Here is a 26,100-nt window from a genome sequence, read left to right on the forward strand (position 1 = left end):
TGACATTAACACTGTAACACCCAAAACTCGACCTAGAAGTTTAGGCCAAATCCCGGATGTCACATTGATCACCGAAGTGATCGTAGGTAAATTTTTACAAAACAAGTTATTACGTTGAACTGGAATATTTAATTCCCTAATTTCAGTCAGCAAAAATTACAGATAATTTTATTATAAAATCTAAAATAAATGAACGAATAAAAGGTAAAACGGAACTTGTTCCACAATTTTATAAAACCTTATAATTCAAAAACTGAATAATAAAACAGAAACTAAAAATACGACTTGTACTATATTATTCTCCAAGATTGTCCAAGATCTCTGCATACCAAGTCTAGCAACAAAATTCTAAAATATACCTGAAAGGAAAACAGATGGGGGGTGAGCTACACAAGCTCAATTTGAGTTCAAAACCAATCTAACTACAGAAACATAGAAAAGGATGCCGGATAGCAGTTCAATAAAGAAATGTACTCACGAAGACATACAGATCCAGAAGGTAACCTAAAACCAACATCTCAAAACTAAATAACAATTCAAGCACACTAAGTCACATTCACAGGCACACTATCACATGTACTAATCAGTCAAACAAAAACAGTTAGAGAATCTCACATGCAGAACACTTTAACAAATACGTATATATGCAGTCTGATATTAAAAGAGCTCACCCATCTAGCCAAACACACCTCTCCGTCCCTCTATCACACCTTGTGAGAGCTGTTTGAGCTCATCCAACCAAACACACCACATAGGACCAAGTAGACCCATCTAACCCTACCCACCATATAAAGTCATCCCGTTGCCAGGCAAGATGGCTTATCAAAATGCAGTTGAACTGCCAGATCAAATATATATACGTAGCATAGCTAATGTACATGCGGTACAGTGCGATGTGGTAACCCGCTATACTGGTAATTTGTAGTTAAACAGCCAGATCAAAATTAATGGTTCGTAGCATAGCTAATGTACATGGGGTACAGTGTGATGCAGTAAACCTCTATACCGGTAAATTGTAGTTTAACTACCAAATTAGATAAATATACGCAAGAAGGTCGACGATGTGTTTTACAATGTAGTCAAGAATATGCAAGATGTAAAAATTACAGCTTGAACTGCCAGATCAGAATAGAATCAGACTCCCTTCTCTTTAAAACCCATCCCAAAATATTTTATGCAAGTGTATGTATGCATACAATCTCACAGAACAGAGACATAATATCAGACAGTCAGATAGAACAACTATGCACACACACCCAACAGAACAGATTTAGATTCAAACATCTCACATGACAGTCACAGCTACACTCAGGCTGATGCCCAGATCAGAATTCTTAGCCACCATAACTAAAGATCAGCCAAGGCAAAACGCACAAACAAATGCTCAGATAAAAAACACATAGAATCAAAATAGGTGACTTAGAGTCACACAGCTGGGTGGGAAAATCTAGGCCGTGTGGGGGTCAAAATGCCCTTGTGGAGGGAGGAACATAGCTGTGTGGCAGAGGCACACGCCCGTGTGATACAATGACATGGCCGTGTGAATAGGCCATGTAACTAACTGTCCAAATTTGCTAAATTAGAGTGCAGGGCAGACACGACCGTGTGAGGGTCTCACACGCCCGTGTGCCTCATCAGACACGGCCGTGTGCCCAGAACAAATGCCCGTGTGGGATCCCTAAATCCTCAAATTAGCCACACGGCCATGTGGCACCAAAACTCTAAATCCCTAATTCCCAATCACACACACTTGTGTATCTTGGGGGCTTGGCCTTGTAAAAATCGTCAAAAACCCCAAATCGACCACATGGCCATGTGGCACCCAAATTTTACTCAGAACCCTAATTTCGAAAAGCAAACAATTGTGTGAGTCATCACACGCTAGTGTGGACACCTGTGTGGTCAAGAAACCACCCTAAAACAACTTCGGGAAACGTACTTTCAGCCACAAAGCACATCTTGATCCTTGTTGGATCAAAATTATATGAAGCCAAACACATTCTAGGCATAAAATAACGATATCACATACATAGTCGACTTTTCACAAAGTCGAATTAAAATTTGCAAATAAAATTGAAAAGGTTCTAAACCCATACCTATTTTGCTATCTACGACATCCTAACACTGACTTGGCGACAAGGAAACGACTCTTCCGAAATCACACACCACCGTTTTTGAAAGTTTAAGAAAAGAAGCAAAAAGAAAAGCCAAACGGAAAAGAAAAGAAAGGAAATAAAAGAAATAAAAAAAAAGGAACGTGCCTTGAAGAATTAAAATAATTAAAATAAAAATAAAATAATAAACTAAAACTAAATAGAATAAAATAATTAGAAAAAAAAACTAAAAAGAAAATTCACTCAAAAAGCGTATATAAAGACTCGAACCTAAAACCCAGAGGTGAATTAACACACACTCAACCACCAAACCAAAAAACCCATTCTGACACTAAAATGTGCAACTAAACATAACAACGCAACCTTCTCGCTGATTCTAACCACAAACCTCAAAACTTCAAAACACAAAATTCGGGGTGTTACAAATACTATATTATCTTATAAATACTTTAAATTTAAATTTTGATTTTATTTAGAATAAGGTGGGATGTTTTAAAACTAAAATAAAATATAGAATAAAATTTTCACAATTTAAAATTTATATTTATTAAATAATCTAATTATATTACGTACTTAATTTTAAGCAATATATCAAACATATATTATAATTTAAATTAAGTTTACAATACTTAATTTTTAAAGATTTATTTTTTCAGCATTTAATTTTTAAGTTTACTAATAACACCTTAGTATTTTTATTTTTAACAACCCAATTTTTTTAGTTTTTGGGCCCAGTAACCAAAGAACTAACCGTGTAAATCAAGATAGATGATTTATTTTTGCGATACTTCCTTGGAGATCTCTCTTAGTGCTTCTTCACTTGCTCCTCAAGCTACATAAGAAAAAAAAAAGGCAACTTTTAGAGGGACCAAAAAGGCTTAAATTGGAATATTATTTTTTAGAGAGTTCAAATTTTTTTTCAATTCATTAAGAGGTGTTTAAAAAATAATTTTATGTTTAACTAGGGGCAAGGCCTTCTTTACTTATGCTTTGGCTATGCTTTAGTTCCTTTTGAATACTTTTAAAGAATAATGCATCTTTGAGATTTTGTCCTTTATTTTGTAGAGAGTTAAGAAGATTATACCTTTACATCATTCATTTTATGAGAATAGCATGAACCCTTAATATTAATAAAGTTTTTGGATTCAAAGTGTCATGAACCTTCTATATTTACAGAGGCCATGGATTTCGTCTATTTAGGTATTAAGAGGCATATATTAACTTTCTTCCTTGCTAAAGATAAAATCATGTGCATACATTGCTCTTTATTAACATTCAAATAGAATAATACTTTTACATTATCAACACAATCCTTTAACAATGTTTGCGAAAAATACCTTTTAACAACTTGTTTGTGATGATGATATCCCTGCAATACATTCTTACAAATTTAAAGAAGAAAAATCAAAAAATAGAAAAAAATCTAAAAGTTATAATTTTTCTTTTTGCAATTTTTTTCAGACATCAAATGTTGTTTATTGAGTAGTTTAACAACTCATCTTACCTTGTCTATTCCATATAGATAATCACAATATGTAAAAATAGAGGCAAAATTGCTTTGGCATTGTCTCCCAGCAAAGTGATGAAAATCATGATACGCTAGCCCTCCATAAAATGGTATCAATTTGGTGGAATTCCAAGGAAAATTATACCTACATATAGATCAAAGAATATCCATGATTGGTACATAATACTAAAAGGGATAAAAGGCACTAGACATCTTTAAATTGGTCTTAAACCTCAAAATATTCTAATTGAATCTTCAAAGTATCATTATTATATCAATCATGTCCTTGAGTTAGCCTAACAATCAATTTAGGCATTAAATATCCGTTCATATATGATGCGGAACATATTTAAGACATAAATCAAATTGTAACATTCTAAATATATACTACATCATATTCAAGCTAACATTTGAACCCTAGCAATTGGCCCATTGGCCAAGGCTATTCACCTCATCCCCAAGACATGAGATTGATCTGTAGGTTTAACTTGTGTAGTAATTTGCGTATGTGGATGTGTGAGTTTTATTAAATTATATATTAAAAGAAAGGATAAGCTAGACTCTTAATCACTCTAAATAGGAATCATTTGATCAAATTTGTCAATCCATCGTTAAATGCTAATGGAAGACTAATAATTCATTTGTTCAAAAAAATTAGGGTGACCAAAATAGAAACGATCCTTATTTAGAGTGACTGACGAGTAGTTTGTCCTAATTTTAGAGTGATTAACGTGAAAATACTCCAGAAGTCTTCTGTTACCATTTAATGGTAAAGTGTCTAATTTGATCAATTTTTATTTTGGGTTGACCAAATTAACAAAAAAAAATTTTAATGTGACAAAAATAAAAACAATTCATAATTAGGGTGACTAACGAGATAATTTACCCTTGATAAAATGGTGATACTTTTAGGACCCCATTTGAATGTTTCGGAGTATGAAGACAAACTTAAAATCTAAATGTTAGGTGAAATTAGAAAGGAGAGCAGAGTTACTGACCCTCTGTGGGTCTCGATGGCTTTAACTTGGCATAGAGATGACCATAGCCATAATGTGATCATATGGCATGGAACCTTAGCTAGACCAAGGAATGTTAGGATCCCCAAAATTAAGATTTCAACCCAATGGGTATAAGGTGTTGCAAACCCTATTGGGGCATTATATTCATGATGAATGTAATTAATTTTCTCGTAACCCCATTGTAGCGCTTCAAAATTTTAAGAATTTAATTTTGAGATTCTATAGTAGTTAAATTTTTATATCTGTGGTTCTGTGTTCTGCGATTGAGTTTGAGGCTTGATGTTCGAATCAAATCATTAAAAGTTTTATTAGTTTTTGAAATCAACCCATAAGCATGCGTTACCTGCTTAAGTTCGATTCAGTGTGAAATTGTGACAAGAATGAGCCTGCTAGTTCACTGGTTAAGTATCTGTTTGTATTCTGTCTAGTTTCGAGTTCGAATAACATTGTATGTGTTAGGAAAATATTTTTGTTATATGTCAGAAATCTGCTTGGAAGTTAAGGAATTAATTTTAACTATAGTTTCTTCTTCTTTCTTCCCATTTTTATTTTTGTTCTTCTTCTTTTCGTTTTTATATTTTTTGTTGTTAATTGGAAGTGGTGAGGGGATACGGGATTAATGGAAGTTCTATTCTTAGTCAGTAGTCAGAAGGCTATCGGTAAGTAACAGTCAATGTGAGCATCTCCACGAATTTTCTTTCATTTTGTAAATTATTTGGGACAGAGGATTTTTTTTGAGTTTCGAGAATCTTTTCCAAATGAGTGTGTATTTACTTAGCAAGCAGGGTTATTAACAACAAGGGATAGCAACACAAAAATCTTTGTGATTGTTGCTGAAGTTTCGATAAGTTTGGGATATTTGAAGTTTTCGTGTCGAAACTTTCGATGTAGGTATTAAGTGAGTAATGAGGAAGTTTTTTTGATTAATTGGCTAAATTGTGTTACTGAATGCTTGTTTTAGGCTTCGAGGATCTTTTGGGTTGTTGTCACTTTGAAATATTTCTAGGTGCATATCGAAAAGCTAAGTTTTGCAAGTTTCGGTCGTCAAAAATTGTGGCTATCAACGCCACACGGCTAGGCAGACGAGCGTATGACTAGATCGTATAAGCCACACGGGCGTGTGGCAAGTCATGTGATCGGCCTTGTAACTCACTGTTTTTCAATTTAGGGTCACACAGGTGGGTACACGGGTGTGTGTGGCCATATTGGTTCAGGGTTCACAAGGGCAACAGACACGGGCGTGTGTCTGGGCCGTGTAACTCACTGTTTGTTGATTGAGACCACACGGCCAGGGACATGGGCATGTGCCCAGGCCGTGTAACTCATTGTTGGGCTATAAAAGCCACATGGGCAGGGACATGGGTGTGTACCCAGACCGTGTGAATAATACGGGCAAGGAAACGAGCGTGTGTCCAGACCGTATAACTCACTGTTGTTACTTGAAAACCATACAGCCAGGGCACACGGGCGTTTGACCCGGCTGTGTGATTGATAATTAGGCCAAAAATTGTCTTTTGAGGCTGAAAATGTTACTTAACATTGATATTGGTTTCTTTAATAGAAGAGTAATCAAAATTGATTATATGAAAACTGTCTGATACATTGGGATTGAGTTGTAAGTAACAATATTATATGTGCACTGTGATATCTACTCTGTTTTGGAACTATCTTAGTTAATTGTATAATGTATTAGAATGTCTTAACATATGATACGGGTAATTGTAATCTGCATTAGCATGTGGTAGGAGGCTGTGAGAAGGAAAGGAGTTTGTACTGAAATCGTGGCTATGCCACAATAAGTATTACTCTACTTCTGGCGCTTGTCTCATATTAATCTAGCAGCTAAGTTACGTTTCTGTGAAATTGTCATTAAACACTCTAGAGGTGTACAGGGATGGATGGGAATCAAATGTCCATAATGGTGTGTTCGGATGATTGAAGATGGTATGTACCACCTCTGCTCTATATTTGAATTTTGAACATGCTTCTATGTTAAACCGAATATCTGAACTGGAATTTTTTTTATAAGTAACCATTGTTGAATTACATTCCTTTTTCACACTGAGTTTACAACTCACCCATTTATTGATTAAATTTTAGGTGGTACCCAGTCTCGATCGGCTTAGTGTCTCGGAAGCTAGTGAAACTTCTATATTTCCTTTTAAGCATTATTATCAATGATATGTTTTTTATGATATTATGGAATTTATGAAGGTTATATGTATTAAATTATGGTTGTAATGAATACTATGTGACGAATGGTTCAATTTGACAGTGCTATAATAGTATGAATTTTAGTACGGATAATGTAACTTTCCAACTTGGTCTAGACATCTAGGCCGGGTTTAGGGTGTTACATTTAGTAGTATTAGAGCCAAGTTTTTTTAACACTCGGACTGTATTTGGGTTCATAAAGTGTGAGAAAAGTAGCTTAGTGATAATTAGTATCAAAACTAATAAGAGAAACACTAAAAATTTAGTGAATGACCGAGCCTCTGACTCTGTCCCTGTAAGTAATTCTGTTATATTATAAAGATCATAACTATTGAACTGTTATAGGTAAATTGTTTGATGCGAACTGGTGAAATCATCCTACTGGATGACTGAACTGATCTGTGTACTCTGATATTGTAACTAGAATTGCCAGAGTGAGTTCGTGCAGTAGTTGTGGACGTGGTATGCGGGGGTGTTGAGGACGCCGATGAAGAGCTTGAGTCGAGTCATCCTCCATGGGTAGCATGCCCAACCTCAAGACTAGCCAGACTATTGGTACTCCTACTATTGAGATGAATTCTCAAACTCCGACGGCTAGGGATGGTGCACTATCTCAGGCCATGATTCAGGCACTAAAGAGGGTCGCTGGGACCCATTCGAGATTAGGTGGTTGAGGCTCGGTTATTGAAAGACTCCGGTCGAATAGGGCTGAATTATTCAGGGGCATTATAAGAGTCGCTCTTACTGTGGCTGAATATTGGCTCGAGGCTACCGAGCGTATTATGCTCGGGCGTATTATGACAGACCTTGACTGTATTCGTACTCAAAAATTGAGGGGTGTTGTGTCCCTACTCCAGGATGATTGAGCAAGGTGTTCAGCCTAAACAAGTGAACTAGGACTATTTCAAGAACACCTTTCAGGATAAATATGCGGGGGCGAGTTATGTTGAGGCTCACCAATGTGAGTTTATAAGCCTTGTTTAGGGCAATCGGTTTGTGGTTGAGTATGAGGCTGAGTTCTACAACTGAGTAGGTATGCACGAACTCTGGTAGTGTCTGATTATGACAAGAGTGTGAGATTTGAGGAATGACTGAGATACGATCTGTGGGTCCTGATAGCTCCTCAGAGGGAGCGAGTTTTTGCGGTTCTAGTAGACAAGGCTAAGATAGTGAAAGACGTGAAGCGCATTGAGCCCGAGTGGTGAGACTGTGAGAAGGATCAGAATAAGGTTAAAAAGGATTCGAGTCCCTTTGGTTCTGTTCAGCGCCCTAAGAAGCATGCGAGGTTTGATAGGCCCTTGAGGGCCAAGGCATCAGCTGTAGTGACTAAGATTCAACAGTGTAATGATCGTGGGAAGCGCCACCCAGGCGAGTGCTGGAGGAAATTAAGAGCGTGCCTCCATTGTGGTTTAATGGAGCATCGAGTTAGGGATTGCCCCCATCGACCTAATTCAGTGCCAGTTGCGGCACAAACTCCAGCTCCTAATTCTGTTCAAACTCCAAGAGAGATTCAGCAACCATTCAAAGGTCATGGTACTGGTAAGGGTGGCAATGGGTTAAGGAGAGGACAGAGAGTATCGGGTAGAGGTGTAGGTCAGGCCGAGGCTCGTTAGCCGATGTAGAAGCCCAAATTGCCGGGGCCCGATTATATCAAAACCCAACCAAACCTCTAAACCCACTAAAACCCTTAACCCATGACCCATTTACATCTACCCAAACCCATTACAAAACCCAAATATTAAACCCAATTCAAAAGCCCATTAAGCCCCCTAAAAAACCTAACCCCAAAAAAAAAAAAAAAAACCTAACCCCCAAAAAAACCAAGAAATCCTAGCCACCTAGCCACTTTCCTACTTGCCCCATTTTTCCTCCCATTTTTGATATCCATTGTCTACCACCACCACCTACAAAATAGAAAAAGAAATAATAGAAAATCATGTAAAAGATGGCTATAAAAGCCATTCAAAATCATGTAAGGGGATTTTAAAAGATTGAAAAAAACACAAAAATCCTTCAAATTTTGAACACAAAAGAAACATCAATAAAAAGGTTGCATCTTTTCTTTTCTCCTCTTCTTTCAATCTTTTTGTGTCGTTTTTTCTTTCTTTATATATACATATATTGTTAAAATTTTTTACCTTTTTCGCCACTGGTGGTGTGGTCATGGCGGTGGTCGACGACGGCATGACCGACGATCGACCGTGACCGGCCCCCTTGGCCGGATTTCCTTTCCCCTCCCTTCTCTTCTTTCCCCTTCTTTTTTAGGTATTTTATATATATTATGTATATATTTTTAATACCATTAGTTATATATTTCTTATGTATATATTCTTAAATACTATTATATACATATATATATATATATATATTTTAAATACCATATTGTGTATATATTATTATTACAAATTATTACTATTGCTAGTATTATTATAACTATTATTATATTAGTGTATATTTTATGTACATATGTATATAAATATATTTTGCACATATCATTATTTTATATTATTGTTGTAAATTTTTATGTATATATTTTTATGTACGCTTCCTAATATTTTCTTTTATTGTAGATATTATTATTATTATTATTATTACATACTTTTATTATATGCATATATATATATATGTATTTTTATGTACATATTATTATTTTATATTATTATTACCAAATATATCATTTTTCCTATTTTATTATTAGTACATGATTTGTTTTTATTTTGTAAATATCATTATTATTGTTATTCTAATATTCTAGTATTCCATGTTAATATTTTTCATTAATGATATTATTTTTTTAAGTCCTTTATCTATTTTTAATTTCTCACTTTAGGAATATTTTTCTCATGTTTTAATTAATTTCAAAAATAAGGCAATGTACCGATTTAATATTAAGCCATCGATTTCATCGCTATGTTGGGTGAAATTAAATTACTTGTGTTAAAAACGGATACCCTTTCTAAAAAAAATCGAAAACTAAAATTCTCATTTTTCAATAGGATCACGATTAAATATTATATTGAACTCGTATTTTTGAAAATCAAGTCAACAAATGTTTATGAGATACTAATTTTGGGCGTCGTAAGGGTGCTAATACCTTCCTCACAGAATCGACTCCGAACCCCAATTTTTCTCTGAACTTTCACGTAGACCTAAATTTGGCCTTCTTTTTGTTTTAAAATAATTTTATTAGGTGTCCGGTCACACCTATAAAAAAGGATCGGTGGCGACTCCCTTTGCTAATAAAATCAAAAGTTGGTGTTCAAATGTTTAATAAATCGCCACAATTAGCGACCAAGCGAAACTAAATTTTTTTTACGTCGCTACAGCTGGCGACTCTACTAGGGACCTCTATTTTTGAGAGTCGAGTTGAATTAAACGCGTGTTGTCAAAATTTTCAAATTTCCGTGTTCAAATTAATATTTAATCATGATCCTTAAATTTTGTTTTCGAAAAAATCATACATACGTATCTCTTAATTTGTTTTATCTTTCGTTTTAGTTTTGTAGTTTTAAAATAAATGGAAGGATTGCAAGTTTCTCCCACACACCGTGCACTTACATTTTGCATAACATAAGCTCTCTACCCGGCTCGTCTGCTTAAGTGAAAGTAAACGCTATGCCTTCGTGAGTTAACTCGTCCCTCCGTATAGGCTAGTGAATACTTTCGGGTTACATATGACTTATGCTTTCGTGAGTTAACTTGTCCCTCCGCATAGGCATAAGTAAATGTAATCCTCGAATTGATCTCGTAAGCCTATGATGGGCCATGACCGAGGCTCAGACTAATCTTAGTAGATGATGCAGTGCATTTATTGAGTACCCATCTAGAACCAAAACCGCATATAGTGAACCATACGAGCCATCCAACTAGAGCCATGTCAACCTCCGTCTGCTTAGTAGTCACCAAAATAAGTGCACGGAGGAACGCCTCTTACCTTTTGCACTTTCGCTTTCTATGCAAGGGAATCGAGTCCATTGACCAAGTAGCATAATTTGTTAGATTTTCCACAATTTTTCTCTCGATCATATGTGTTGTGCTAACCAAGGTTGTTTGTCCAGATTTCTATTTTTCATCATGCATCATAGACATCTTGTTAGGAAGGTGTTGATTAGAGATTGGTTGCCAAAAGGGTTTTCGATGGAGGAGTCAATTACACGAGTAACCAAACGTTGTGTAATAGACTCTTTTGATTAAGGAAATGCCTAAATAGGGCTATCTTGAAATTAACACCAATTTCTTGCATTTCTTTCATGACTAATACCATTTGACATTCATGCATTCATTTATGCATTCATTCATTCATTGCATATTCCATACTCATTCGTTGAGGTTAAAACATACAATTCGCTAGTTGTGCATACCATACGGAAACCAGGACATTCCACTAAAAACCGCTTAGCCTTTAAGAGAAGAGTTCAAGGACTCATTGATGCGGTATCCTATGATTCGATAGTGCCAAGAATGCAATCGGGAACCCATTCCCTAACCATACTGAAAGGGATGTGAGCATAGTGGGGAAAGTGGACGAATGGAAAGTCAGAAGATGTGTTTCAGAAATAAGGACGCCTCTACAGAAAATTTGGGAGGTACTGGGTAAGAAAGGATTACTTTGTCACCCCGATAGAATTCTCGGAGAAGAAGGTCAAAGTTTTTGCAATTTCCATGGAATTGTGGGACACGACATTCAGTCGTGTGAGGAATTTAAAAGGTTGCTTCAAGACCGGGTGGATAATAAGGAGATTAAGGTCCTTAACAAAAGGGAAGAGACTAATGAAAGAGAAGTATGCACCTCTGATAGCCAGTCATCAGGTCTCCTTTATAGCGCTGATCGACCTGTTAGTAATTTATTACGATGCGACGAAAGAGCTGATGAAACCAAAATGATAATCAAGTACCGCTCCTTTCCCTTACAAGGACAATAAAGCGCATACCATGGAAATATGACGTTAATATTGTCACACCAAGATGAAAACCCAAAGCCATGACCGGAAGCGCCGGGAAGTAGGTCATTTCACTCGAGTGGAAGATGTTATTCAATGAGATAAAGAAGAACAGTGACTTGAAACAGAAAGGAAAAGCACCGATGCACGTGACCGATGATGAGCATGAAACTGCGCCTGAACAAGAAGCTAAAAATCCTGTGGACGAGGAGGAAGCATAGGAATTCTTAAAATTTATCAAGCAAAGTGAGTACAATGTGGTAGAATAATTGAGTAAGCAACTAGCGTGAATCTCGGTATTATCTCTGCTGTTGAATTCAGAACCACACCGGAACGCTCTGCTGAAAGTGTTAAATCAAGCTTATGTGGCAAACAATGTATCCGTTGAAAAACTGGATAGATGGATGAACAACTTGAATGCGGATAATTTCATTTCTTTTAGTGATAATGAAATACCGCCCAATGGTAGAGGCTCAGTGAAAGCATTGCATATCACAACTCGTTGTAAGGGCTATATAATACCGAACATGCTCATCGATAATGGATCGGCACTCAATGTCATGCCTTTGGCCACACTTTCCAGGATGCCGATGGATTTGTCCTATCTAAAGCCCTGCCATTCTACAGAAGGGCATTCGATGGAACAAGACGAGAAGTTATGGGAAAAATCGAGATCCCTCTAGAAGTGGGTCCCTACATATACGATTTGAGTTTCAAGTCATGGACATTACACCATCATACAATTTTCTCTTGGGAAGACCTTGGATCCATTCTACTGGAGCAGTCCCATCATCACTCTATCAAAAGGTGAAATTTATCATGGATGGCTGTTTGGTCACTGTCGAGGGAGAAGAAGACATTGTAGCATCTATTTTTGCCGACGCACCATATATTTAAGTGAGTAAAGACGCTATGAAATGTTCCTTCCGATCTCTTGAATTTGTCAATGCCACATTCGTCGCTGAGGGAAACAGAATTCTCGCGCCAAAATTGTCAAGAAATACCAGGATGGTTGTCAAACTGACTGTAGGAAGGGGAGCTCGAGCGAGAAAAGGTTTAGGGAGATATTTGCAAGAAATAGTCAGGGCTCTAAAGCCAGTGAACCACAAGGCCCGATACGGTTTGGGGTTCTAGCCGGACATGTGTCAAAGAAGAAAACAGTGGGAAAAAGATCAGGAGAGAAGGATTGCGAGAACTTTGGGCCGAGAAGTAGAATGGGAGCCATAACATACCCTCCTTTGTCAAAAACATTTACATCTGTGGGAATGATATACCCCGGACAGGATAATATACAAAGCACACTGTTATTAATTGAAAGGGGTCTTCAGAATGTCAGTATAAATGTCATTGACAAAGAAGCTAACACAAGTAAAGACGTCTCAAGGATACACCCTTGTCCCCTGGGTTTCAAGTTGAACAATTGGACTGCCGATGATCTTCTTGTAGTTTATAAGTTTTCAGAGTAATGCTCAAACGTTAACATTCTGTTATGTCCTTAGATATAATAGAATTCTTTTGTAAGAGCCTGCATTCGCTCTTTATATTTCAAATGAATATTAATGAAAATGCATTTCGTCATAATCTTCCACATTATCACTAATTTCATAATCATTTTCTCATGTCATAGCCAATCCTTACATTTGCCTCATCCCATGCCATAACATTTCGTTTGCTGGTTTCAATACTTGGATGCCCCTCTATAGTTCCTTTTCCATTCAACTTTCGGTGCTCGGATGTCGCAGATGAACAAACCCGTTCTGAGTCCCAAATCGATTTTGAGAAGGTTGTTTGTTTAGGAGAATTCAAAGCCGAAGAAAACGCTGAAGACTATGTCTCGTCTCCTGATTTGCTAAGAATAGTGGAACAAGAGGATAAACAGATTTTGCCTTATCAAGAATCTGTTGAAACAATAAATCTGGGAACTGAAGAAAGGAGGCAAGAAGTGAAGATTGGGACTTCTATTTTAGGGGGCACCAGGCATAATTTGATTGCTTTGCTCCGCGAATACAAAGATGTATTCGTATGGTCATATCAAGACATGCCAGGATTGGATGAAGATGTAGCGGTCCATAAGCTCCCATTAAAGCCAGAATGCAAGCCTATTCAACAAAAGCTAAGACGGATGAGGCCTGAGATGTTGTTGAAGATAAAAGAGGAAGTCAAGAAGCAATTTGATGCTGGCTTCCTACAAGCCTCCAAATATCCAGAATGGGTGGCTAACATAGCCCGGTACCAAAGAAAGATAGCAAAGTACGAATGTGCGTGGATTATCGTGACCTGAATCGAGCAAGTCCTAAAGATAATTTTCCCTTACCACACATTGATATGTTGGTGGATAACACGGCAAAACATTCATTATTTTCCTTCATGGATGGATTCTCGGGGTACAATCAGATCAAAATGGCCCCGGAAGATATGGAGAAAACTACCTTCATAACGATGTGGGGAACATTCTGCTACAAGGTGATGCCTTTTGGGTTAAAGAATGCAGGGGCAACATATCAGAGGGCTATGGTGACGTTATTCCATGATATGATGCATAAAGAAATAGAGGTCTATGTCGACGATATGATTGCTAAATCCCGAGGGGAAGAAGAGCATGTAGTGAACTCAAGAAGTTGTTTGACGATCGAGAAAGTTCCAACTAAAGCTCAATCAAAGCCAAATGTATGTTTGAGCTACCTCGTAAATTGCTTGGTTTCATTGTCGTGAGAGAGGCATTGAAGTTGATCCAGATAAAATAAAAGCCATTCAAGAGTTACCACCTCCGCAAGACGCAAAAGGAAGTCGAGGATTTTAGGAGATTAAACTACATCGCCCGATTTATCGCTCAACTTATCGACCAATGCGACCCAATCTTTCGACTCCTTCGAAAACATAATCCCGGAGAATAGAACGAGGAGTGCCAAGTGTCTTTTAACAAGATAAAACAGTATTTGTCTAGTCCTCCAGTACTAGTATTGCCAACTCCGGGAAGACCATTAATTTTGTATCTGACAGTGTTCGAAAATTCAATGGGTTGCGTACTGGGGCAATATGATGAGTCAGGAAAGAAAGAAAAGGCGATCTACTACCTCAAGAAAAGTTCACCAATATGAGGCAAAGTATTCATCCATTGAAAAATATTGTTGCGCTCTGGTTTGGGTAGCTCGGAGACTCAGGCAATACATGTTGTATCATACGACATGGTTAATTTCAAAGCTAGATCCAATAAAGTACATGATGGAATCACCTACACTCTCAGGAAGAATGGCACGGTGGCAGATCTTACTATCAGAGTACGACATCGTCTATGTGAGTCAAAAGTCAATAAAAGGAAGCATAATAGCTGACTTTTTGGCGACCCGAACAATGGATGAATATGAGCCATTGATATTTGAATTCCCGGACGAAGATTTGATGTGCATTACAGAAAAAGAATGCGAGTCACCAAAAGAGAAGTCATGGAAGATGAGCTTTGATGGTGCATCAAACGCATTGGGGCACGGGGTTGGAGCAGTCTTAGTATCACCAGAAGGGAACCATTACCCACTCACTGCCAGGTTGAACTTCTTCTATACTAATAACATAGCGAAATATGAGGCATGTATCATGGGACTTCGTGCAGCTATTAAACGAAACGTCAAAACTTTAGAGGTATACGGAGACTCAGCCTTGGTGATTTACCAAATCCGTAGAGATTGGGAAGTGTGAGACTCGAAATTGATTAAGTACAGTGATTTAGTAGCTAAATTGATCAAAGAATTCAAAGAAATAACTTCTCATTACTTCCCGCGAGAAGAAAACCAATTGGCTGATGCCCTGGCCACTTTGGCTTCAATGTTCAAAGCAAGTAGAGAAGGTAAATAATGCCCTCAAAATGAGCATATACGAGGTCCCCAGACACTGTTGTAGCATTGAGAAAGAAGTAGACGACGGCCTTGGTTCCATGATATCTTAGAATATATCAAGAATCAAAGGTATCCCGAATGCGAATGAGAACGATAAAAAACAACTAGAAGAATGGCAATGGATTTGTTCTTGATGGGGATATCCAGATAAAAGAGGAAAGGATCGATGCTTTTGAGATGTGGATGATGTTGAAGCCGAAAAATACTTGAAGAGGTCCATGAGGGAATTTATGGAACGCATGCCAATGGTTTCAATATGGCCAGAAAGATCATGAGACTCGGTTATTATTGGCTGACAATGGAAAGTGACTGCATCAATTTTGCCAAAAAATGCCACAAATGTCAAATCTACAGCGATAAAATTCATGTAGCCCCTTCACCGCTTCATGTCATGACTTCTCCGTGGCCTTTTTCTATGTGGGGCATGGATGTCATAGGGCCAATTTCCCGAAAGCTTCTAATGGACATCGATTCATTTTTGTGGTCATTGATTACTTCACAAAATGGATAGAAGCCACTTCGTTTGCCAATGTGACCAAGACTGCAGTTTGCAGGTTTTTGAAGAAGGAAATCATTTGTCGATATGGTTTGCCTGAAAGAATCATTTCATATAACGCCATGAATCTGAATAACAAGATGATGAAGGAAGTATGCGAGCAATTCCAAATAAAGCATCATAACTCCTCGCCCTATCGCCCAAAGATGAACGGGGCTGTTGAAGCAACCAATAAAAATATTAAGAGGATCATTGGGAAAATGACTGAGACGTTTAAAGCTTGGCATGATAAGCTTCCATTTGCTTTGTTTGCATATCGTACATCTGTACGAACATCTACTGGAGCAACTCCTTTCTCTCTGGTTTATGGAATGGAAGCTGTGCTACCTATCGAGGTTGAGATCCTTTCTACGAGTCTTAATGGAATCGGTTAGAAGAAGCGAGAATGGGTACAAGCTCGATATGATCAGTGAACCTCATTAAAGAAAAGCGCCTCGTGGCAATTTGTCACGGCAGATGTACCAAAAAGAATTATCGCACCCATGACAAGAAGGTATGACCAAGAGAATTCCATGAAGGAGAACTCGTGCTTTGAGAAAAATTCTCCCAATACAAAAAGATCTACGAGGAAATGGGCACCAAATTGGGAAGGACCGTGCGTCAGAAAGAAGGCATTCTCGTGGAGGAGCTTTGATCCTTACCGAGATGGATGGGAAAGAGTTGTCGAATCCAGTGAACTCAGATGCTGTGAAGAAATATTATGCTTAAGATGAAAACCCGAAAAGGGCATCTTAAAAAAAAAAAAAAGAGATCAAGGCGAAAACCCGAAAAGAGCGTCTTGATTGGTACAAAAAGATTAGGATGAAAACCCGAGAGGGCATCCTAATGAAACAAACCTGGCGGTCGAACGATAGGTCAAGCAGTGAGGCTACAGTATTTGAAGCATTTCTAAAAGCTCGAAATCTTCTACGCAAGAAGCCGCGCTCGAAAAGATTTTTGATTGAGGAACGAGGAAGAGTTCATGTGTTGAATATCTAGAGCATTTGTATCCATTGAATACGATCCTTTCTTTCTTTTTGACATTTTTTACTTTCATTGTTTAACTTGCTTTGTTTGCCACATTTGAAATAGATGAATATGAAATATCATTTTTGTCCCTATCTGACCTTTTTCATGCATCTCATTATGTGTTTATTTACATGATAAATGGTGAAATGACATACTCTAAACAAAAGAAATGTTAAGCATTACCTGGATGAAAATTTGATAAGCACAAGAGTCTCAAAGTAAGAACAAAGTTCAATCGGGGCAGAAGAGTGATATCTGAGAAACGTTGATTACTCGTGAAGCTTGAAGACAGGTATAAGGCCTGAAGAGAAAGTCGAGAATCAAAGCAATGAACACAGATCCTCAACAATCGTGGCTAAATGGACATACGACAAACATGCTTAAGGAGCACTGCATAATCATGTAGGCATAAAAGCATTTAAGACAAACATGTGCATATCATGATAACATCATACATGGCATATACAGGTACTCCAACAGAGCAATAAATCTTGAATGAGAGTCGCACTGAATCAAAAGAAAAGACACTCGAATTCTACCAAAGGATAGGTTTTGGTATTTTGATGTTTTTAATTCATGCTTGTCAAGGAAAATCAACTCATATTGCGAGAGATGAGTTGAGCCTCAAGACACGTTGAGGTATTTTTAATTGTTGTTTTCAAAATCAACTCATATTGCGAGAAGTGAGTTGAGCCTCGGGGCATGCTGAGGTATTTTTAGTTTTAAATTGACTCATATTGCGAGAGGTGAGTTAAGCCTTTTAATTTTTGTTTTTCAAAATCAACTCATATTGCTAGAGGTGAGTTGAGCCTCGGGGCACGTTGAGGTATTTTCAATTTTTGTGTTTTAATTTCAACTCATATTGCAAGAGGTGAGTTGAGCCTCAGGACACGATGAGGTAATCTCAATTTCTGTTTGTCAAGAATCAACTCATATTGCGAGAGGTGGGTTGAACCTTTTAGTTTCTACTTTTTCAAAATCAGCTCATATTGCGAGAGGTGAGTTGAGCCTTGGCTCACGCGCTGAGCTATTTTCAATTTCTGTCTTTCAAAAAAATCAACTCATATTGCGAGAGGTGAGTTGAGCCTCAGGTCACACGCCGAGGTATTTTCAATTTCCGTTTTTCAATTTCTGTCTTTCAAAAAAAATCAACTCATATTGCGAGAGGTGAGTTGAGCCTCAGGTCACGCTGAGGTATTTTCAATTTCTGTTTTCAATTTACGTTGTTCAAGAATCAACTCATATTACGAGAAGTGGGTTGAACCTTTTAATTTCTACTTTTTCAAAATCAGCTCATATTGCGAGAGGTGAGTTGAGCCTCAGGTCACGCTAAGGTATTTTCAATTTCTGTTTTCAATTTATGTTGTTCAAGAATCAACTTATATTGCGAGAGGTGGGTTGAACCTTTTAATTTCTACTTTTCAAAATCAGCTCATATTATGAGAGGTGAGTTGAGCCTCGGTTCACATGCCGAGGTATTTTCAATTTCTGTCTTTCAAAAAAAATTCAACTCATATTATGAGAAATGAGTTGAGCCTCAAGACACGTTGAGGTAATTTCAATTGCTTTTCAAAATTCAACTCATATTGTGAGAAATGAGTTGAGCCTCAAGACACGTTGAGGTAATTTCAATTTCTGCTCAAAATGAGTTGAGCCTCAAGACACGCTGAGGTAATTTCAATTTCTGTTTTCAAAATTCAACTCATATTGCGAGAAATTAGTTGAGCCTCAAGACATGCTGAGGTATTTTCAATTTCTGTTTTTCAAAAAAAAAATCAACTCATATTGTGAGAAATGAGTTGAGCCTCAAGACATGCTGAGGTATTTTCAATTTCTGTTTTTCAAAAAAATCAACTCATATTGCGAGAGGTGAGTTGAGCCTCGTGACACGCCGAGGTAATTTCAATTTCTTGTCAAAAAATCAACTCAGACTCGTGAGAGGCGAGTTGAGCCTCGTGTCACACGCCGAGGTATTTTCAATTTCCGCTTTTCAATTTCGCCTTTCAAAAAAAAATCAACTCATATTATGAGAGGTGAGTTGAGCCTTGGCTCACGCTACTGAGCTATTTTCAATTTCGTCTTTCAAAAAATCAACTCATATTAAGCGAGAGGTGAGTTGAGCTTCAAATCACACACCGAGGTATTTTTTCAATTTATATTTTTCAAAAAATCAACTCACATTGCGAGATGTGAGTTGAGCCTCGTCACATGTCGAGGTATTTTCAAAATCTGCTTTTTCAGATTCTGCTTTCAAAATCAACTCATATTGCGAAGTGAGTTGAGCCTTAGCTCACGTCTTGAGCTATTTTCAATTTTTTTCTCAAAAAAAATTTAACTCATATTGCGAGAGGTGAGTTGAGCTTTTTAATTTCTGTGAGAGTTGAGTTGAGTCTTTTAATTTCGCTTTTCAAAAATCAATTCATATTGTGAGAGGTGAGTTGAACCTTCAAATACATATCGAGGTATTTTCAAAATCGCTTTTCAAGTTAAGTTTCAAAAATCAACTCATATTATGAGAGGTGAGTTGAGCCTTGGCTCACGTCTTGAGCTATTTTCAATTTCGCTTTTAATGTCTGCTTTTAGAGAGTCAATTCATATTGCGAAAAATGAGTTGAGCTCAGGATCACATGCCGAGTAGAGAATAAAGATTGAAGCTAATTGAAGACGCCGATTCTGCTCCTTAAAGTTGCAAAGGAGTTGATCGAGGTATCGATCTTGCCTTTCCGAGTCGCAGAAGAAAAGACCACAAACCTTATCTCACCGAAGCGATAGAAGAGTAGATTGAAATTGTAGATCTCACCTTTCGAAGTTACAGTAAGTAGATCGAGCCATACATTTCATATCCTTGAAGTTACATCGAATAAATTGAAGCTACAAGGCGATATCACAAGATGCAAGGAGTGAACCAAAGCTACAAGATGCGGTGGACTGAAAAGGACTAACTAAACAAGAAGAGTTCCAAAGCAAGTCAAGGCCTAGCAAGACCGGCAAATTTGGTCTTCCTTGAAAGTCTTTGCTTTATTATCGCTGTAACGACAATGAGCAAAGAGGGCAACTAGAAGCCCAAATTGCCCGGCCCGATTATATCAAAACCCAACCAAACCTCTAAACCCACTAAAACCCTTAACCCATGACCCATTTACATCTACCCAAACCCATTACAAAACCCAAATATTAAACCCAATTCAAAAGCCCATTAAGCCCCCAAAAAACCTAACCCCAAAAAAAAAAAGAAAACCTAACCCCCAAAAAACCAAGAAACCTTAGCCACCCACCACTTTCCCACTTGCCCCATTTTTCCTCCCATTTTGATATCCATTGTCTACCACCACCACCTACAAAATAGAAAAAGAAATAATAGAAAATCATGTAAAAGATGGCTATAAAAGCCATTCAAAATCATGTAAGGGGATTTACAAAGATTGAAAAAAAACACAAAAATCCCTTCAAATTTTGAACACAAAAGAAACATCAATAAAAAGGTTGCATCTTTTCCTTTTTTCCTCTTCTTTCGAATCTTTTTTTCTTTTTTTTTGTGTTGTTTTTTTCTTTCTTTATATATACATATATTGTTAAAAATTTTACCTTTTTACCCATCGTATGTGGCCGGGTATGGTGGTCGACGACGGCGACGACCAACGATCGACCGGTGACCGCCCCTTGGCCGGATTTCCTTTCCCCCCTTCTCTCTTCTTTCCCCTTCTGCTTTTTAGGTATTTTATATATATTATGTATATATTTTTAATGCCATTAGTTATATATTTCTTATGTATATATTCTTAAATACTATTATATACGATATATATATATTTTAAATACCATATTGTGTATATATTATTATTACAAATTATTACTATTGCTAGTATTATTATAACTATTATTATATTAGTGTATATTTTATGTACATATGTATATATATATTTTTGCACATATCATTATTTTATATTATTGTTGTAAATTTTTATGTATATATTTTTATGTAATGCTTCCTAATATTTTCTTTTATTGTAGATATTATTATTATTATTATTACATACTTTTAGTATATGCATATATATATATGTATTTTTATGTACATATTATTATTTTATATTATTATTACCAAATATATCATTTTTCCTATTTTATTATTAGTACATGATTTGTTTTTATTTTGTAAATATCATTATTATTGTTATTCTAATATTCTAGTATTCCATGTTAATATTTTTCATTAATGATATCATTTTTTTAAGGCCCTTTATCTATTTTTAATTTCTCACTTTAGGAATATTTTTCTCATGTTTTAATTAATTTCAAAATAAGGCAATGTACCGATTTAATATTAAGCCATCGATTTCATCGCTATGTTGGGTGAAATTAAATGCTTGTGTTAAAAAACGGACAACCTTTCTAAAAAAAATCAAAACTAAAATTCTCATTTTTCAATCGGATCACGATTAAATATTATATTGAACTCGTATTTTTGAAAATCAAGTCAACAAATGTTTATGAGATACCAATTTTGGGCGTCGCGAGGGTGCTAATACCTTCCTCGCAGAATCGACTCTGAACCCCAATTTTCTCTCTGAACTTTCACGTAGACCTAATTTTGGCCTTCCTTTTGTTTTAAAATAATTTTATTAGGTGTCCGATCACACCTATAAAAAAGGATCTGTGGCGACTCCCTTTGCTAATAAAATTAAAAGTTGGTTTTCAAATATTTAATAAATCGCCATAATTAGCGACCAAGCGAAACTAAATTTTTTTACGTCGCTACAGCCGACACTGGTTTATGTGACGAGATTTCGCGAGGAGAGCGATGATGCTGATGTCATTACAGGTAACTTCTTTATTCATTCTGTTCAGTATTATGCTTTCATTGGTATTGGCTCTACTTACTCGTATATACCTAGTGTTGTTTCTGTAAATATGGGTTTAACTGCTGAGTATACTGCTAGAGAGTTTTCTATGATTAGTCAATTGGGACAATCAATCCAAGTTGATAGAGTATACAGATGGGTACCTTTTAAACTTCAGGGCATGGCATTTTCAGCTGATTTAATGGAATTGCCTTTTAATGAGTTTGACTTGATTTTGGGATTGGATTAACTTGTTGAGTATTGGGTCAGTCTAGACTGTGTAACCAAGAGGGTTACTCTGAAACCAAATGAGAATGACGAGGTGGTTATGGTTGGTGAGCATTGAGATTACCTCTCTAATGTAATCTTTGCTCTTGTAGTAGATAAGTTAGTTCAAAAAGGGTACGAGATATACCTTGTTTACGTATCCAATTCTACTTTTGAAAAGCTTTCAGTAGGGGATATCTGTATTTGTGAGGGAATTCCCAGACGTCTTTCTCGAGGAATTGCCCAGACTACCACTGAAAAGAAAAGTGGATTTTGGAATTGACCTGTAACCAGGTACCGCTCTAGTATCCATTGTGCCTTATCGCATAGTACCGAAAGAACTGACCGAATTAAAAGCGCAACTTCAGGAACTCCTTAATAGAGGATTCATTCAACCGAGTGTGTCTCCGTGGGGGCACTGGTATTGTTTGTTAAGAAGAAAGACAGGTCGATGAGAATGTGAATTGATTATAGACAATTGAACAAGTTGACAATCAAGAAAAAGTACCGTTACCGAAGATTGGCGACTTGTTCAACTAGTTTCAAGGAGCGTCTATCTTTTCCAAGATTGACCCACGCTCTGGTTACCATCAGCTCAAAGTCAAAGAGACTGATGTGTGCAAAACTTCTTTTAGGACTCGTTACAAACATAACAAGTTCTTAGTAATGCCTTTCAGGTTAACAAATGCCCCAGCGGCATTTATGGACTTAATGAATTGGGTGTTTCAGCTGTATTTAGATTAATATGCAGCGGTTTTCATTGATGATATCTTGATCTACTCTAAAATTGAAACTAAGCACGATGGTCATCTCCGTATTGTACTTTATATACTGTGAGAAAAATAGTTGTATGCCAAGTTCAGTAGGTGTGAGTTTTGGTTGCAGGAAGTCTCCTTTTTGGGTCGTATAGTGACGGCAGAGGAGATCTGATCCGAGTTGATCCCAAGAAAATCAAAACAGTTGTTGAGTAGAAACAACCAAAAAATGTGTCTGAGCTTCGTAGCTATTATGTAAGAATGCCCCATTCGTGTGGTCTGAGGCACAACAGTCTAGTTTTGATATGCTTAAGTCTGTCCTAACATAGGCTCCTGTTTTAGTCCAACCGAAATTAGGTCGGGAGTTTATGGTTTGCAGTGATGCTTCACATGTTGGGTTAGGATGTGTACTTATGCAGGACAGTAAGGTGGTTGCTTACCTATTGCGGTAGCTTAAGACACACGAGGGTAACTACCCTATGCACGATCTTGAAGTAGTTGTGTTTGTATTTGCTCTGAAGATCTTGAGACATTATCTGTATGGCGAAAGGTGTATTATTTACATCGATCATAAGAGTCTCAAATATTTTTTAACCCAAAAAGAGTTAAATCTGTGGCAGCGTCAATGGGTTGAGTTACTAAAAGATTATGATTGCTCGATAGAATACCATCTGGGTAAGGCTAATATAGTGGCTGTCGCCCTTAGCCGTAGAGCAATAACTGACTTGAGAGCAATGTTCGCTCATTTGAGTTTGGTTCGGAATGGAGGACTGTTGGCAGAATCACAAGTTAGACTGAGTTGGGTAGAGCAGATTCGAGCTAAACAAGTAAACAATGAGACCTTAATGCAGCGATTGCGATATGTGGGTTCAAATGAGAATTCTAACTTTAGCTTGAATGACGATAATGTGTTATGCTTTAAAGGGCGGATTTGTGTACCCAATGATAAGGAATTAAGGCATTCCCTACAGGAGGCACATAACAGTCCCTATGCTATGCATCCTAGTGGGAATAAAATATACCGGGATCTCCAAGAACTCTATTCCTGGCTTGGACTGAAAAGAGAGGTAGTTGTTTTTGTGTCCCACTGTCTAACATGTCAAAAGGTTAAGGTAGAACATCAGTTGTCATCTGGGTTGCTTCAACCAGTTAAAATTCTTTAGTGGAAGTAGGAGCGAATAACAATGGATTTTGTTACTGGGTTGCCTTTAACCCCCACTAAAAAAGATTCGATTTGGGTTATCGTTAATTGATTGATCAAATTGGTTCACTTCCTTCCTATCTGAATAGATTACTCCTTACAGAAGTTAGGTAAACTGTTGATGACGTCACGAACTAACTAAAATATGAAAAAGGCAAGTGCACTTATCGAATGGTAGTATAGCTACGATGAGTCAGGAATATCGTATTCACGAGGACTAAAAGTACTATTAATTACTATCTTTTTATTATCTAGCCTATAAATTGAAGGAATTATTTTAAAATCTAATTTTAACTAAACTAATTACTAAGCGACAGAGAGCAAATTGAGAAAATAATCGAAGAAAAACTTATGAGAGAGACAATACCCAGGAAAGAATTCACCTAGACTTCACTTATTATTCTAAATCTGAATTAAACGATTTATTCATTTGACTTGATCCGTAGAAATCCCTAAATTATATTAATATCTCTTTCGAGAATAAAATTGACTGACTCTAGGTTGATTAATTGAAATCTCTTTCTAATTAAAACCCCTATCGTCGCATTAACTCGATCTATAGATTACCCTATTAGATTGGACTCTAATCCGGTAGATTTATGTCATTTTATTTTTAGGATTGCATGCAACTCCACTCAATTATGCTAGATCTACTCTTAAATAGGGACTTTTGCTCTACTGAATAAGTACTTCAATCATGAATTAATATCCTAAAAATATTAAACATGAAGGTAAGTAAACATAATTGAGATCAAGAACAAATATTTATCATGAAATTCATAAAAATCAAATAATAAGATCTGTCATAGGTTTCATCTTCTTTAGGTATTTAGGGAATTTAGTTCATATATGGAAAGGAAAACATCTCAAAAATAGGAAAACAACAAAACATGAAGGAACCCAAAAACTTCTAAAGAAATTGAATGGAGATCATCAGTCTTGAAGGAGATCTTGCTTCTGAGTTGAGTCCGTCGGTGTTCTTCGAGTATTTTTGCGTTCTACACTGCATGCCCCATTTAGGTCCTATTATAGTATGTATTTATAGAGTTCAGAATGCTCAAAAACCCTAAAAATTGAGTTTTTTTGTGTGTTTGGAAAACGAGCGATATTGACACAGGCTGCCACATAGGAGTGTGGCCAGCCCGTGTGGCTCACACGGGTGTGTGCTTAGCCTATGTGGAAATGGTCTTGGCCGTGTGGATCTTTAAATCAGCCCGTTTTGTCCGTTTCTGGCCCATTTTCCGCTCCTTTTGTTCCCCTATGCTCACTTAAGTATAGAAACATGGAATTAAAGGATTAGAAGCATCAAATTTACTAAATTATATAATAAATCATCCAAAAACATGCTAAGTATGAGATTAAAATGTGTTACTTTTATGGTTTATCAACTGTATATCACCGAAATTGTGAGATTAAACGTGATTCCAGTTTTGATCATCTCTGACAAAGATCCACGATTTACTTCTTGATTCTGGAAGAAACTTCATGAGGCCTTAGGCATTTGATTTAATTTCAGCACTGTATATCACCCCCAGATTGACGGATAGTCAGAGAGAGTTATTCAGATCTTAGAGGATATGATCTGAGGTTGTGTGATAGACTTCAGGGATAGTTGGAAGGAGTACATGCCATTGGATGAGTTTGCATACAATACATTTTACAGTCTAGTATTCAGATGGCACCCTACAAGGCCTTATATGACCGTAGGTGTCGTACTCTGTTATGTTGGACTGAATCAAGTGAACATCAGATATTAGGTCCTAAACTAGTTTCTGAAACTGAGAACAC

General features: G+C 36.8%; 1 protein-coding gene across 1 annotated transcript in view; it reads right to left on the reverse strand.

The window, feature by feature from the left end:
* Window positions 1–2,919: 2,919 nt before the first annotated feature.
* LOC108458635 (methylsterol monooxygenase 1-2-like) overlaps window positions 2,920–26,100 on the reverse strand; it is a 51,049-nt gene continuing 27,868 nt past the window's right edge. The window contains exons 3-5 of the mRNA XM_017758041.1: window positions 4,620–4,827; window positions 3,619–3,766; window positions 2,920–2,946 (exon numbers count right to left, since the gene is read on the reverse strand). Of these exons, the coding sequence (XP_017613530.1) occupies window positions 2,920–2,946; window positions 3,619–3,766; window positions 4,620–4,827 (383 nt within the window). The remainder of the gene's footprint in view (window positions 2,947–3,618; window positions 3,767–4,619; window positions 4,828–26,100) is intronic.

This window comes from Gossypium arboreum, chromosome 12 (genome assembly GCF_025698485.1).
Source record: "Gossypium arboreum isolate Shixiya-1 chromosome 12, ASM2569848v2, whole genome shotgun sequence".
Taxonomy (NCBI): Eukaryota; Viridiplantae; Streptophyta; class Magnoliopsida; order Malvales; family Malvaceae; genus Gossypium; species Gossypium arboreum.